Below are 15,368 nucleotides of genomic sequence, written 5' to 3'. Positions count from 1 at the left end.
TATATTATTATAGTACATAAGATTTAGTTTTGATTTCTAAGGATGCTGAAGACGTTGCCTTTTTTTTTATTTTAAATTTTTTTTTAAAGTTTATTTATTTTTGAGACAGAGAGAGACAGAGCATGAACGGGGGAGGGTCAGAGAGAGAGGGAGACACAGAATCGGAAGCAGGCTCCAGGCTCTGAGCCATCAGCCCAGAGCCTGACGCGGGGCTCGAACTCACGCACCGCGAGATCATGACCTGAGCGGAAGTCGGACGCTCAACCGACTGAGCCACCCAGGCGCCCCAGACGTTGCCTTTTTAATTTAAAAATAATTTATTTTATCTCAACCTGTCTATAAAACCACTAGTTTATTGAAGGATATCAAGAGAAAGATACAGTATAATTAAATTCAAATTTTTTTCTTTTGGGCCTCACCTGGATTAGGGGGGTTATAGCCTGCAGATGTTTGTTTTTAATTATTTTTATATATCACAAAATCTACCCTTCCCCTACCCCTTGTTTGTAGTAGATAACACAATAGTAATTTAGTGTGATATAAAATTTAAGAATATTATTTGGAAAATAAAGTTTTATATTAGAAATTAGTAATAATTTTCATTAACTATTACTATCTGTAAATATTTATATCAAGTTGGGATGCACATGAAGTTGTGTCATGTATTTATTTTATTACTCATCACAATATTTAATTTGTAGTTAATGCAGCTGACAATAAACAGAGGGATAAGAATATGACCTGTATTAAAGTTTCTATTGATCCGTAAGTATATTTCAAGTTTAATTTTTTATGCTAAATTGTTTTATTCTGATAGCCCCCAGCTTTTGAATACTCTTCAAATACTGTATACAATTAGTACTCCTAAAGTTTCCCTGTTGCATGAGACATTGTTATTTTTGCCCCTTTTAGCCGTAATATAGTATACTTTTATAGTTTTCTCTCTCATTCATGATGTTTTATTCCAAAGCACTTCCTTATGGGAACACTTGGAAACCATTTTTCTCTCTCTTTAGTGCTGCAGCTATTGTTTCAGGTGATACAGTGGTCACTTGAGGTTTCCTTTTTTGTCTTGGCTTTAGGAGTCAAGGCTAAGGGCTATTGCTAGTACTCTTCCAATTATATTATGGGTAAAATTTATTTTTTATGACCAGTATTTGGACTTTTCCATTATTTATAACATCATTTGTAAATTAGGAACTGCTGGTATTATAGAATATATACCAGGTGTTCAGCTAATTAGATCTCGCTATGGTGATTTGTTTTGGAGAATTGAAAGGGAGTGAAAATAATACAGTTTTAAGATAGAAATATTACTGTTACATTTATCCTGTTTTTGCCAGCATGCTTTTGTAAAATATTGCATTACTTATATTATTTATAATCTTATTAGTAATTTCGAATGATGTTACGGTTTTTCTCTAATGTGAACATTTAATAATTCAGGTTTAGTCTTACTGTCACTAATCTAATTTTAGATGGTATGGTTACGATTCATGTATATATGTATATAAAACAGTATCTTATATGAAAATATTACTGCATAACTGTGCTGTTAAAGTTCTAGATTTTTCTTTTTCTTTCCATTTTTCCCCCCTTTGGATCCTTTCTGTAACAAATACATTCTTGAGGATTTACGTGGTAAAGTGCATAGGACCCTTATAAATTGTAATTTATGCAGAGTTTAAAATAGTTTCAATGAAATTTTAGCTTCAAGATTACTTTTTTTCTATATTTAGGAAATTATCAGTTAAGAACAGTATCATTTAATGTGCTTTAGGAGAGCTAGCTAGTGAGGAGTAATAGATGTTGAATGTTAGATAACATTAAGCTTTTTAAAGTTCAGAGTGTAAAGATTTTTACTGAAAACTAAGGAAGAAGGGGCTCTTTCTTAAATACATTCTTGATGAACATGATTACAGCTGTTTGGTTCTTTTATCTTAATTGTTTTGGCCACATTAATCCAACAACATGGACTTAAAACAGCTTACACAGGATCCCGTCATAACAAAGTGATGAAGAACTGAGCTATAAAACAACGCTGTAGACTGAATAGTGGCTCTTGGTGGAGTGCTTTACCTTTAAATTTATTATAGATTCTGGACAAAGTAGTTCTATGTAACTAGTGCCTTTAGTGATCTTTTTCCCTTTTCATTTTTTTTTTTTAACTTATGAAAAAAATTTTTGAAAAAATTTTTTTTAAATATTTGAAAGAGAGACAGAGTGCGAGCTGGGGAGGGGGAGGAGCAGAGAGAGAGGGAAACACATAATCTGAAGCAGGCTTCAGGCTCTGGGCTGTAGGCACAGAGCCTGACACGGGGCTTGAACTTATGAGCCAGGAGATCATGACCTGAGCTGAAGTCGGATGCTCAACTGCCTGTGATACCCAGGCGCCCTTAAAGAAGTTATTAAAAGCAGAATTGAAATGGGAAACTGCTATTCTGCTATTTATTTCATTGACCCAGTGTTCTCTGCTGTTCATTTTTGATATCCTCTGAGTTTCATTCTTTTTAACATTTTTGTATAGCAGATTTAAAATTTTCTTTTTGCACATGTGTACATGAACTCTTTGTAAAGGAGAGGTTAAATTTTGATAGTTAATGGGTTAAGTGTGGATAGCTTAGTTCTTATTCTTTCTTTTTCAATAGTACTCTAATGTGGAGGTAAAGTTTAAATAACAGCCATGGTTGTAAAAGGCATAAGAATATATTAGCAGGGGGTGCCGTCCAGAATTTGGGCAGCTTTGCTAGAATTTGGAGCAACTGTTTACAGAAGAACTTAAAACTCATTAAGTAATAGAATATGATGGTTAGTATTGAAACAACTTGTTGGCAGCTATCTGATTAAAAACAAATGTGGAAAGCATATTAACCAGAATTCTAACTCTCCCTCTAGTTTAAGTGTCCTTGTTTATGTAGGGTTAAAACTCTTAAATCCATAGCTTTATAAAATAGTACACACTCCTATTGAAATACATCAACAGATATATTTTTATTTTTTAAAAATTGGGATTGTATGCTTTTTCCATTTTTATTTGACATATTGTGGACAGCCTTTGTTATTAACTTATATAGATCTACCTAAATCTTTGTAACTTACTAATTATCATGTTGATATATCATAATTTAACCTTTTTCCAGTTGATGAATATTAGATATTTAGATTGTCTTCCAGGTTTCTTTTTAGTTTTAATTATTTTGAAACTTTATTTGTAGCTCATTCAAACAGTATTCTTTTTCTTAATATTTCTGTGAAGATTATTAATGGAACAAAGATTATATTATAGAACTCTGAAGCATTGTTTAGAGCTTACAGAAATAAATGCCAGATCTGGGAAGTGATGCAGATTGGGATTTTTCAGTAGCGAGGGGTGACCGATAGAAAATTCAGATTTCATACTTAGGCTTACTGAATGTAGATGTGAAGCCTTATTTATTTATTTTTTAACTGTGATAATGAATTTACAAAATGCTTATCTTAATTATAGTACCATATATGATATACTAAATTGGTTGAAAAACATTTTAAGGGTTTACTCTTGACTGTATTGGCTTTTGTGTCATTCTGAGATATTTAAGGTCTGTAACTTTCATTGCCTTTCTTTATTTCCTTTAGGATTCTTCTCTATTAACTTTAAGCTCCATGAAGTTTCTTATAGAAAATAGGTACTTAATAATTATAGGTTTTAAGCTTAAGCTAAGAAGTATTTGGAAGTCAGAAAAGTAGTGTAGTTTCTGGCCTGTGTTTCTAGGGCCCACTATTACCTCTGGAGATAGGAGGCACAAGTGGAGGTACACTAGGCAATTTGAAACTGTTACATGCTTAAACATTCAGCTGTGTATTCTGTAGAGGGTGTTTACCTACAAGTGAGATAATCTAATCTCCTGAGGTCCCCAATAAATAATTTAGATTATTTTTTTCTAATTTTGGTATATAAGCAAATTTTGGTATATAATTTTGGCTGGGTAAAAGGCTTAATGGAGAACTGAAGTCATAAACTGACTTCTCAAAGTTAGGGTAAATTTTGGCCAAAGAGACTAAAAAGGCAAAGGAAAGACCAGTAAACAAAGAAATGGAAGAATTGAGAATGAACATGGACAAGTATTAAAACTGACCTGAAGGAAAAATAGGATATGTGTTGCAGAATAGTGGAATTAAATTTGACTATAATTAAGGATATGGCTGTAAACATGTAGTGGAGGACTTTTCAGCTTTGTATACAGTATTTAAGGTGATAACTAGGCTAGCTTCGTGTATTAGTATTTGGAATGAAGAAAGGACCGAATACTGATATGAAATGAATCTAAGGACATACTAATAAGTCTTGATGACTAGGGACTCTAGAGAATGATCCGGAGATCTGAATAAAAAATGCTATCAAAATTTAAGCCTAGGACATTTGGAGAATTGAACCTGTGTTGGAGAACGAGGGAAAGAAAAGTTGGTTGCTGATTTAGGGAAAGAAGATGATGTGCTGCTAAAAGTTATTTTTTAGTTTGTTTCTTTCTTGATTTAATTAACTGATTTCCCTCTGGATATATGACTTTAATTTTGGCTTTTATAGCAATTTTTTAGTCTTAATAAGTACTTCTAAAAATTCTTCAGAGATTAAGGTATGTATATGTGAGTGAAATTCACATTAAATTCTTAGTATATCTAAGAATAATTATGAATTAGATTGGCAAATGGTAACTTTGAGAGCCAGTTCTCAGTGTTGGTTATGATGCTGTGTTTCCTTGCAAATTTGGCTCTTAAATGGGTTAAAGGATCATAGTATGTACTACTCAAAATGATAGAGTAGACAAAATTTTCCATCAGGACTATTGCCTACCTCAAGTCGATGTTAGCTATAGGAGCCTCTATTGTATACCATTCAGGGCTTAAATGGATGGTTTTGTGATAGGAAAACCCAAAAAACCTAAAATAGGTAACATCTACATTTTTTAAAACCATTAAAATTAGTTTATAACAATGATTGCTACAATGCAAAACAACCCTGTAATATTTAGTCTGAGAATGGAATACATTTCAGGCTGTTTGTCCTCTTCCATATGTACTGAAGCAACAGGCAGGAAATGAAAATGGCAATGGCAGCTGGTTCTGCAGAGCTTGTGATTCACAGGTGGTATCCTGGTAGAATGAAGCAGGAAGAGATCATGGCTAATGTATTTGAAAAGAAACGGATCTGTGGCTTTTTCTTTTTAAGTGTATTGGGGGGGGGGGAGTGGGGGAGGGGCAGAGAGAGGGAGAGAGAAAGAATCCTAAGCAGCCTGACACAGGGCTTGAACTCCTGAACTGCGAGATCATGACCTGAGCAGAAATCCAGAGTCAGACGCCTGACTGAGCTACCCGGGCTCCCCTGTAGCTAGCTGATTTCTTGTAAAAGCTTCACTGCTTTAACTGTTTTCTGGGAGGCTAAGAAGTTTCTTTTCCTGAGAAAATTTTCAATATTACCTGCAGATCTTAGTGGCCCTAATTTGAGTTATGACTAGGATAGAAATGTGTATCCTCAGCAAGTATTTTCTTGAAAGATGAGTGTCTTCTAATTAGTAATGGCTTTAGTTTAGCTTACAGTTACTCAGGTTTGTTCTGGATTACTTTATTTTTTATGGAAATTAACATATCTTTAAACCATTTTAAGCTCTAAACTCTGCTTGTTTATTTACAGTGAATCTAACATTATAAGCATTTGGAATAATGGGAAAGGCATTCCAGTAGTAGAACACAAAGTAGAGAAAGTTTATGTTCCTGCATTAATTTTTGGACAGCTTTTAACATCCAGTAACTATGATGATGATGAGAAAAAAGTAACAGGTAAAGTCTAAATGGCTGATCAGAATTTTTATTGAATTTTTTATGCTTTCAACATAAAATTTAACTATTCCTATATTAAATATTACAGAAAAGGAAACCTATGTAGTTTTATTGTGAGAAAATTATTTTCAGAATTAATGTCTATAAAAAACTATCATGTGTAAGTATTATGTCCGACAGAGACATTTTAAAAGCTTAATTGATAGTGCATTGGCTCATGCTAGAACTCCTGGAACTCTAACCTGGCTGACAGTTTGAGTTTTGAATTAGAGTACTAATGAAAGTCAGATGTATAATTCCTGTGTATGTGAATTTCTTGTTACATAAGCACCATGTCTTTTGTTTGATATCAGTTAAATTACTTCTAAACTGTTTTAGGACGGTTGAGATTGGAAATCTAGGCTTTGTAAATAGAGTTGAAAGTGCTTTGATCAAAACCAAATGTTTCCCTACTTATTTCCATTGCTCAAGTGGGTTGATGGTTTTTATTTATTTATTTTCAAAACCAAGGCTTTAGGAAGTGACGTAGATTAAATTTTTGTAATAGAGAAGTAACTTTGATAGAAAGCTCAGATTTTGTACTCATATATACTTACTTGATTATAGGAGATAGCAAGTTTAATTTTTTTGTGATGAAGGTAATGAATCTGCAAAGTGCATATTATTTATATTATCATATGTGCTAAATCTTAATTGTATTTTTCTTTAAATGAAAAAATCCAAATATACTCTGAAATATTCAATTCATGATTATTAAGGTAATGCAGTAAGTGGAACTATTTTGCACAGATCTGCTCTATGGTAGATAAGTTAACCAAGTTCCCTAAAATCCCTTTCGTTAAACCTTTCACATTTAATTGTTCTTACAGGTGGTCGCAATGGTTATGGTGCAAAACTTTGTAATATTTTCAGTACAAAGTTTACAGTAGAGACTGCTTGCAAAGAATACAAGCATAGTTTTAAGCAGGTATGATAGAAATGTGTCTAATTTTTTTAAAAATTGTATTTTGTTGCTTTGCTAATAAGATAATAGAACCTTAGGTAAATTGCATTGATGCCTGTACAACTTTTTTTTTAAGCAGTAAGCACATCAATAGAGTGAAAAGACTTAAGAATGCCTAGATTTTTACATAAACCTTTTTCCTGTTCATTGAAAGCAAAGTGCTTTATTTAATAGACTTTTCTTTTAATCTAATTGAGCATTACTGAAAATGTCCTTAACCTTACAGATTAATTGAAATGCATCCACTTAGCATATTTGAAAAATTCCTCATCAGTTCATCAAATTCCTATTTCAGAATTCTGTCTTATTTTTATTCTGGTAGACTTTTGAAAAAGTTTGAAATTTTATATAGCTAAAATAATTTTGTCAGGAAAAGCATCATACTTATTTTTGTAAAATTCTAAATAGTCATGTTGAAGAATTTGAAAGTTATTAACAGCATATAAAGTTGTGCAGTTCATTTTGCTTATTTTCAACATGAGGTTATTATAGTAGCGTTCCCCCTACCCCCCCTTATCTAGTGGTTTCACTTTCCATGGTTTTAGTTAATCCGCAATAAACCGTGGTCCAGAAGCAGATGATCCTCCTTCTGACATATTTGGAAGGTTAGTTAGTAGCCTAATACTAGGTCACAGTGCCTACATCATTCACCTCACTTCATCTCTTCATGTAGGCATTTTTCATCACAAGGAACTTGACTACAGTACAGTAAGGTATTTTGAGAGAGAAAAAGACCACTTTCACATAACTTTTATTACAGTATATTGTAATTATTCCATTTTATTGTTAATTTCTTACTGTGCCTAATTTATAAATCAAACTTTATCTTAGATATGTACATATAGAAAAAAACACAGTATATGTAGGATTTGATACTATCCATGGTTGCAGGTCTTGGAACATAGAGAAAGGGGAATACTGTAGTAGTGTTTAAATTTTTTTTCATCTCTGATATTATCAGTTTCCAGGATTTGTTTATTGCAAAGCTGGAAAATGGATGTAGTTATGGTAAATGATTGTTTTCATGAGCTGAGTCTTTATGTATTATAAAATATAGAAGTATTAAATATTTAAATATTTTTTCTTTTAAAGACATGGATGAATAACATGATGAAAACTTCTGAAGCCAAAATTAAACATTTTGATGGTGAAGATTACACATGCATAACATTCCAACCAGATCTGTCTAAATTTAAGATGGAAAAACTTGACAAGGATATTGTGGCCCTCATGACCAGAAGAGCTTATGATTTGGCTGGTTCATGCAAAGGGGTCAAGGTCATGTTTAATGGAAAGAAATTGCCTGTGAGTGTCTTCTAAAATAGTAAATGCTTTGTTATTTTGTGGGCAGCTTATAGTTAAATCTAACTGCTTTACGCCCTCAGTTATCTTCTAGAACAATTAAAAATACAGCATAGGATTCTATTTTACCTTCATTTATTCCATTTCTAGTGCTCCTAATTTCTTGGTGTAGATTTTAGTTTCAAATCTTAATCATATTCCTTCTGCCTGGAGATCTCTAATTTCTTGTAGGTAGATCTGGCAATAAATTCTCTTACTCTGTTTGAAAGAGTATTTTTCTTCACTTTCAAACGGTACGGAATTTCACTGGATATAGAAATAGGGGTTTATGATATTTTTCTTTCAATGTCATTCTGTTGTCTTCTTGTTTTGCATGGTTTCTGATAAGTCAGCTGTAGTTCTTATCCTTCTTCCTCTGTTGGCAAGGTGTTTATTTTTCCCTCTGGCTGACTTGAAGATTCTCTCTCTCTCTCTCTCTCTCTCTCTCTCTTTTAATATGCTTAGGTGTTTATATGGGGGTTTCATTTTGTTTTTTTGATAACTGTATTTTTTTCATTCTGTTTTCTGAACGTCTTGGATCTGTTTGGTGTCTGTCACTAATTTTGAAAAGATTTTGGCTATTATTTCTTCAAATATTTCTTTGCTATTCTTCTGGTATTCCAGTTACACATATATTATACAGTTTGGTATTGTCCTAAGCTCCTGCACGTTGTGCTCTACTGCAGCAAGTGTCCACCAGCATTCTCATTTAGTATTCTCCAGGCTCCCTCCTCCGTAAAATAAACTTCTTTTTTTATCCTTAAATGAGACAGGGGTGGGCTGAGGAAGGGCTGGGTAGAATTATTTTATTCCTGCTATAGTAATATTTTAATACTCTCCAGCAGTATCCTTCCCCCTCTGCAAATTAAGGTGGTCCGTCCCCCCCCCCCCCCACTTTTCTGTGGATAGGATGGGGGTAAAGGAGACAGTTCTGGGTGAAATTCCCAGTGGTTGCTATTCTCTTCCCCCAACCAGCAGCACCATGGTGGGGAACTTTCTCTAGATTTTCTCTCACCTTCCCTGTGAGAACCTGCTGGGGTTTCTGGAGGAAAAGCCTGTAAGTGTAGGAACCCCTTATGATGACATCCTTCAAGTGCATCACACACCCATGCTGTCCACATTTGTCCTACAACAGTTGGTCAAATTCGTCAATTTGTTTACGGTTCCTTTTCACTTCTATGACATTAGGTAGCTTCTGCCTCACTTAAGCAAATTGGTTAGTATTCTGTGTCTCTCTATAGATACCTGTTTCTCTTCAGACTCAGGATGGCCAGCTGTCCTATGAATTCAAGTTTTTGACAGTTCTTGAAAAATCAGTGTGTTGTCTGATTTTCTTGTAAGGGCAGAAATTTCTTTTCTTGTTTTTTAAAGAATTTTTTTTTTTCAGTTTATTTTTGTTCTGAGAGAGAGAGAAAGCGTGAGCAAGCAGGGGCGGGGCAGGGAGAGAGAGAATCCCAGGCAGGCTTGGTGCTGTCAGTGCAGAGCCTGATGTGGGGCTCCATCTCAGAAACCTTGAGATTGGGATGTGAGCTCCTGACCTGACCCGAGATCAAGAGTCACATGCTTAACCGACTGAGCCCTCAGGCGCTCCTCTTTATTTATTTATTTATTTATTTATTTATTTATTCATTTATTTAAGCCTTCTCTGTGTCTGAACTCAACTGGAAGTCTACTTTGTCATTTTAAAACTTAAACTTCTGAAAAATTTTATAATAATTCACCTGTCCAGCTGTTCCTTCATAACCTCTTCTTATCAAGTACATATGGAAATGGATTCCTTTTTAAAAAGGGTAGGGATCAAGGAATAGAATGGGGGAAGTCGTGAAGGTTTGGATCTGAAGAATAAGAGCTGTTGTGATTGAGGGGAAATAAAAGTATAAGAGTACCTGATGGCATTCACCTAGTTGAACTGCCAATTTTAAGATTGTTTATTTTTGTTTTCAAATGAATAGGTAAATGGGTTTCGCAGTTACGTAGATCTTTATGTGAAAGACAAATTGGACGAAACTGGAGTGGCCCTGAAAGTTATTCATGAACTTGCAAATGAAAGATGGGATGTTTGTCTCACACTGAGTGAAAAGGGATTCCAGCAAATCAGCTTTGTAAATAGTATTGCGACAACAAAAGTAAGTAGGCTAGTGCTGTGTTGCCACGTCAGTGGTAGAACAGTGCTTCATTAAAAACAGCAAAAATAAACAACAGTAACGATAACAAAAAACCACAAATCTGCTTTTGTGAAATTAGAATTGGCTTATGAAAACGAAAGCTTATTTTCTACGAAAATAGGTGTCTTATAATTTATTTAAACACCCACTGAGCATTAAGTTTATATGTTGAGTATTTATGGTTGAATATATTTCATGAATTTAGAATGTTAACACATTTTTATGAATTTAGAATATTAACACATTCCTTATTCTGTGTTCCTAGTTTGGAATGTAAAAGAATAATAGAGGAATCTGTTTTGGGATCAGATTTTGGAACATGTTATATGCCATTCTAAGGAGTTTGAACTGTCTTACGTAGGCTTTTGGATTTCAAAAGCAAATGAAATTGTTCTCATCTAACAGCATTTGTCCATCGATCATAATAAAGTCTTAGGCAATACAAACATGTATCCTAGAATAATCTAAAGCAATGATTTGATCATTTGTCACTCTTGTTCAAGTTTTAACTTTTTTTTAATATTCAGTGTTTATAATCTAGCATCACTTTCTCAAGTCAACACATTTTGCATCAGTGATGGTGACATTTTGTCCTACATAATAGATACCTAATATACAGTGGCATAAAGATGTAGAAGTTTTATTTTTCCTCATTCTTAGTTTTGTACTGTGACTCCACAGTATCATCAGGGACCAGGCTCTTCCTGACTTTCTTTTCTGCCACCCTTAGCATGTGGCTTTCCTTCTCATGCCTTTAAGATGCCTCGGTTCCAAGTTCTAGGGAGAGAGAAAGGGGCTGGGCAAATGCATATACCGACTAAATCTCTCCCTTTTTATGAGGAATACAGTAGTTTTCCTGGAAATCCCATCTGGTAGACCTCATGAACATCTTTGGCTAGAACTGGGTCAAGTGGCTGCCACTAGCTGCAAGGGAGTCTAGATTGGTTAATATTAAAAAAAATTTTTTAATGTTTATTCATTTTTGAGAGAGAGAGAGAGAGAGAGAGAGAGAGAGAGACAAAGTGTGAAGGGGGGAGGGGTAGAGAGAGAGGGAGACAGAATCCGAAGCAGGCGCCAGGCTCTGAGCTGTCAGCACAGAGCCTGACGCGGGGCTCAAACCCATGGGCCGTGAGATCATAACTTGAGCTGAAATCGGACACTTAACTGACTGAGCCACCCAGGTGCCCCTAGATTGGTTAATATTTTCAATTGGACATGTTGCCAGGTAAAAGCCAATTTAGGTCTTTCAATAAAGGGGAGAACAGGCATTGGATAGACAACTGGCAATGGCTGTCACAGTCCCTAAATTTTAAATCTTGTGAGTGCTGTTACCACTGTCATGCCAGTATTCATTCTCACTTCCATGTTTTTTTATTCGATTGATTTTACTTTGTGTATAGCTTTATGCAGTTGGTTAATTGGCCCTATAGCCAAAAATACCTTATTTTTTAAATCCCCACTCTGTAATTCTGAGATTTATCCTATGCCTCTGCATAATTGGGTTTGTAATACTAATTCCACAAAGTTGTAAAGATTAAGTGCTGATTTGAGAACATAATGAATATGTAAGTATTTTGTTACCCTAACTATAGATGATTTTGGATTCTGTTTTTTTGTTCCTTTTTAGGGTGGACGTCATGTGGATTATGTAGTAGATCAAGTTGTTGGTAAACTGATTGAAGTAGTTAAGAAAAAGAACAAAGCTGGGGTATCAGTAAAACCATTTCAAGTAAGTAATGCTTTGTATAGTCTGTTGAATTGTTAAATAATACCAGTTCTGATGTTGACCTTTTTTGGGTATGTTTCCAACAGGTAAAAAACCATATATGGGTTTTTATTAATTGCCTTATCGAAAATCCAACTTTTGATTCTCAGACGAAAGAAAACATGACTCTGCAGCCCAAAAGTTTTGGGTCCAAATGCCAACTGTCAGAAAAATTTTTTAAAGCAGTGAGTAAAATTTGTATTATTTTTTCAGTGTGTTTTTATTGAAAGTTGATTTAGTTTTCTTGATTTATTTATTCTACTTGCAATTAGTTTCTCTCTTACACTAACTGTGGGCATAGGCACTTATACTGCAAACTAATGGCTTAATTCTGAAAACTACTAAGGATAGACTTTGTTTTGTAGACTTTGTAAAACATTGGATTGTTTTGCCAAGAATAAAAGAAGGGAATCCTGTAACTAATTGTGTTTTAGCTTTTTATTGGTCATTATCCAGCCAGATTTTCCTCTGACAAATGTAGATAGGTCCTTATAGGACTTCTGCTTTCATCTTTTCTACTCCTTTTAATTTCATCTACTGATTTTTACCTTTATATAGTTTTTTTAAAAAAATTGTGGTAACCTATGCATAATATAAAATTTACCATATTCTACATATTTTATAATTTGATTTTACTTTGTACATATTTAGACTGCTTAACTTTCTGAAACTAGGTGAGAGTACAAATAAATAATGTTAGATTTTTAACTGATCCTTGTAGCTGTTAATAATTGCTCAAAATCTGTTGTATATTGGCAAGATTTATTTCACTTCCTTTGTTCGGCAGTACCATCAGTAAATATATATTAAAGAAGCATGTGTGAAGTACCTTTAAATATATTTGCACTAGGAATATAAAGATGAATAAATCACAGCCCCTCCTCTTTTGAAGTTTATAGTTTGGTGGGGGAGTGCCGTGTAATTGCCATAGAAAAAACGTATCACATTCTGGTATGGGAAATTCAAAGGTAGGCTCTCACAAACAAAAACAAAAATTGTTTTTCAGGTTCTAGCGTAAAGTCTATAGAAATAGTACTTTTGGATCTAATAATGAATTCTGAATACAAAGGACCCTGTATTAATGCTTCTGCAAATTTCTGCCCTTATGACATTCATGATGAAGTGATTTGATTTTAGATTTTAGATTTTTTCATTTTGAGAGGATTAAGTTTAGATTTGGCAACATAGTCCATATCTCAGACATTCCAGAAATCTATTTCATACACCTGAAACAAACTTTTTAGGATAATGAAAAATAAATACCTCCAACTTGGAGATTCTTCACTTTTTTCTTTTTGTGTTAACATCTCGTCACACATTGACTCCCTGCGTGGTGACACACAATATATAATGTTGGAGTCCTGTTGCCATACTTGTTTAAAGCATAAGGACTATTCATGAGTTCTTGAATTCATCTAATGTTTCCTACGTATTAATAGTTTTTGTCATAGTGAATTCAAGATTTCTATTTTTGAAGGATATGAGAAATGTCAGTGTATAGAATTTCCCAGGTACTAAATTTATGGTGGATCAGGTTTTACTTGTTAATTTAACAAAATTAACTTGTATCAAAAGCTGTGTGTATTTCTCATGGAGTTTATCATAATAGAGTTTTTTTCATATTTAGGAAAGTTCTTTATTCATGTTTTTGTTTCTGTACAATAGGCTATTGTATATAGCTGCCTGAGTTAGCTTTACTGAGTTAGAGTAAAATTTGCTAGTATGTATCATTATTATCATTAGGCCATATAACTGCACAGATTCCAAGTATTACATTAATTTTAGCTAAGTGTATGAACTTCTGGCTTGTTCTTTGTTTTTAGGCCTCTAACTGTGGCATTGTAGAAAGTATTCTGAACTGGGTGAAATTTAAGGCTCAGACTCAGCTGAACAAGAAGTGTTCATCAGTAAAGTATAGTAAAATCAAAGGTATTCCCAAGCTGGATGATGCTAATGATGCTGGTAAGGTTCATATTTTTTTTCAAGATTTTGATTTAAATTTTTATTTATCCAATTATAGAAAGTATTCAATTTCCACATGTACTTAGACTATATGATTTTATGTTCAGAATATAATTTTACTTCATTAAAATCGTCACATGCATCACATCAATTTCCTCAAGATAGGAATTCAATAATAAAATATTCTTAATATTTTAACTGTACTATTAGTATTTAAAGTCTATTATATCGTGTTACTCTTACAGTCTTACTGTCATCACTGTGATTATGAATTTTTCTGGCTTCATTTTTCTCACTGGTAAAATTGAGGAGTTTGGAGTATATGTCGTTTTTAATACCTCTCAGGTGGCAAACATTCCCTGGAGTGTACATTGATACTAACAGAGGGAGACTCTGCCAAATCGCTGGCTGTGTCTGGATTAGGTGTGATCGGGCGAGACAGATACGGAGTCTTTCCACTTAGGGGAAAAATTCTTAACGTCCGAGAAGCTTCCCATAAACAGGTATCTCTCTCTTTCTTGCATATATCTCCACATATATATGATATCTTAATACTTTATTAAAATTGCTGAATTTTTAAATGTAAATTCAGACTCACTTTTTATATATTTCAACACTTTTTTAAAAAAAAGATTTTGTAATCTCTACAAACTTAGAACCCTAAGATCAAGAGTCATATGCTCTAGTGACTGGGCCAGTTTGGCGGCCTTCAACACTTTTAACATACTCTGAATTCTTTTTCTTTTTGCACAGATCATGGAAAATGCAGAAATAAACAATATTATCAAAATAGTTGGTCTACAATACAAGAAAAGTTACGATGATGCAGAATCTCTGAAAACTTTACGCTATGGGAAGATTATGATTATGACTGATCAGGTTGGTTTAAAGGTTGCCACATATTTAAAACGTACATCTTTTTGAGTGCCCTTTTGATATTTGTTTCATGAGACTTACTTCAAGAAAGTAAAAGTGAAAACGATTGTACGTCAAAGGGGGGAGAAAACATTTAATGGTACTGCTTGTGTGAAACATATTTTACATTTCTGATTTATTTGGAAAGTGTTTTTGGTTATTTTAAAAATGTTTTTAAATGCACTAAGTATGAGAAGAGTAGAATACATTGTAGTAGTATTATGGGGTGGAAGCCTACCTGAAAGTTGAGTGGAAATGGTGAGATTTATAAGCAAGAAAGATTAATCAATACAGTAATTTTTTCAAGATTTTATTTAAATTCTAGTTAACATATATTGTAGTGTTGGTTTCAGGAGTAGAATTTAGTGATTCATCACTCACATATGATATGCAGTGCTCATCC

The 15,368-nt window shown here is 33.6% G+C and overlaps 1 protein-coding gene across 2 annotated transcripts in view; it reads left to right on the top strand.

The window, feature by feature from the left end:
* TOP2B (DNA topoisomerase II beta) overlaps nucleotides 1-15,368 on the top strand; it is a 65,279-nt gene that overhangs the window by 16,886 nt on the left and 33,025 nt on the right. For both annotated transcript variants that reach the window (XM_049628895.1, XM_049628894.1), the window contains exons 4-13: nucleotides 702-765; nucleotides 5,669-5,814; nucleotides 6,684-6,781; nucleotides 7,910-8,122; nucleotides 10,111-10,284; nucleotides 11,951-12,052; nucleotides 12,136-12,273; nucleotides 13,912-14,050; nucleotides 14,396-14,553; nucleotides 14,804-14,929. In XM_049628895.1, the coding sequence (XP_049484852.1) occupies nucleotides 702-765; nucleotides 5,669-5,814; nucleotides 6,684-6,781; nucleotides 7,910-8,122; nucleotides 10,111-10,284; nucleotides 11,951-12,052; nucleotides 12,136-12,273; nucleotides 13,912-14,050; nucleotides 14,396-14,553; nucleotides 14,804-14,929 (1,358 nt within the window). The remainder of the gene's footprint in view (nucleotides 1-701; nucleotides 766-5,668; nucleotides 5,815-6,683; nucleotides 6,782-7,909; nucleotides 8,123-10,110; nucleotides 10,285-11,950; nucleotides 12,053-12,135; nucleotides 12,274-13,911; nucleotides 14,051-14,395; nucleotides 14,554-14,803; nucleotides 14,930-15,368) is intronic.

This window comes from Panthera uncia, chromosome C2, assembly GCF_023721935.1.
Source record: "Panthera uncia isolate 11264 chromosome C2, Puncia_PCG_1.0, whole genome shotgun sequence".
Classification (NCBI taxonomy): domain Eukaryota; kingdom Metazoa; phylum Chordata; class Mammalia; order Carnivora; family Felidae; genus Panthera; species Panthera uncia.
The sequence above is the reverse complement of the archived record's forward strand: the minus strand, read 5'-3'. Positions and strand labels throughout refer to the sequence as shown.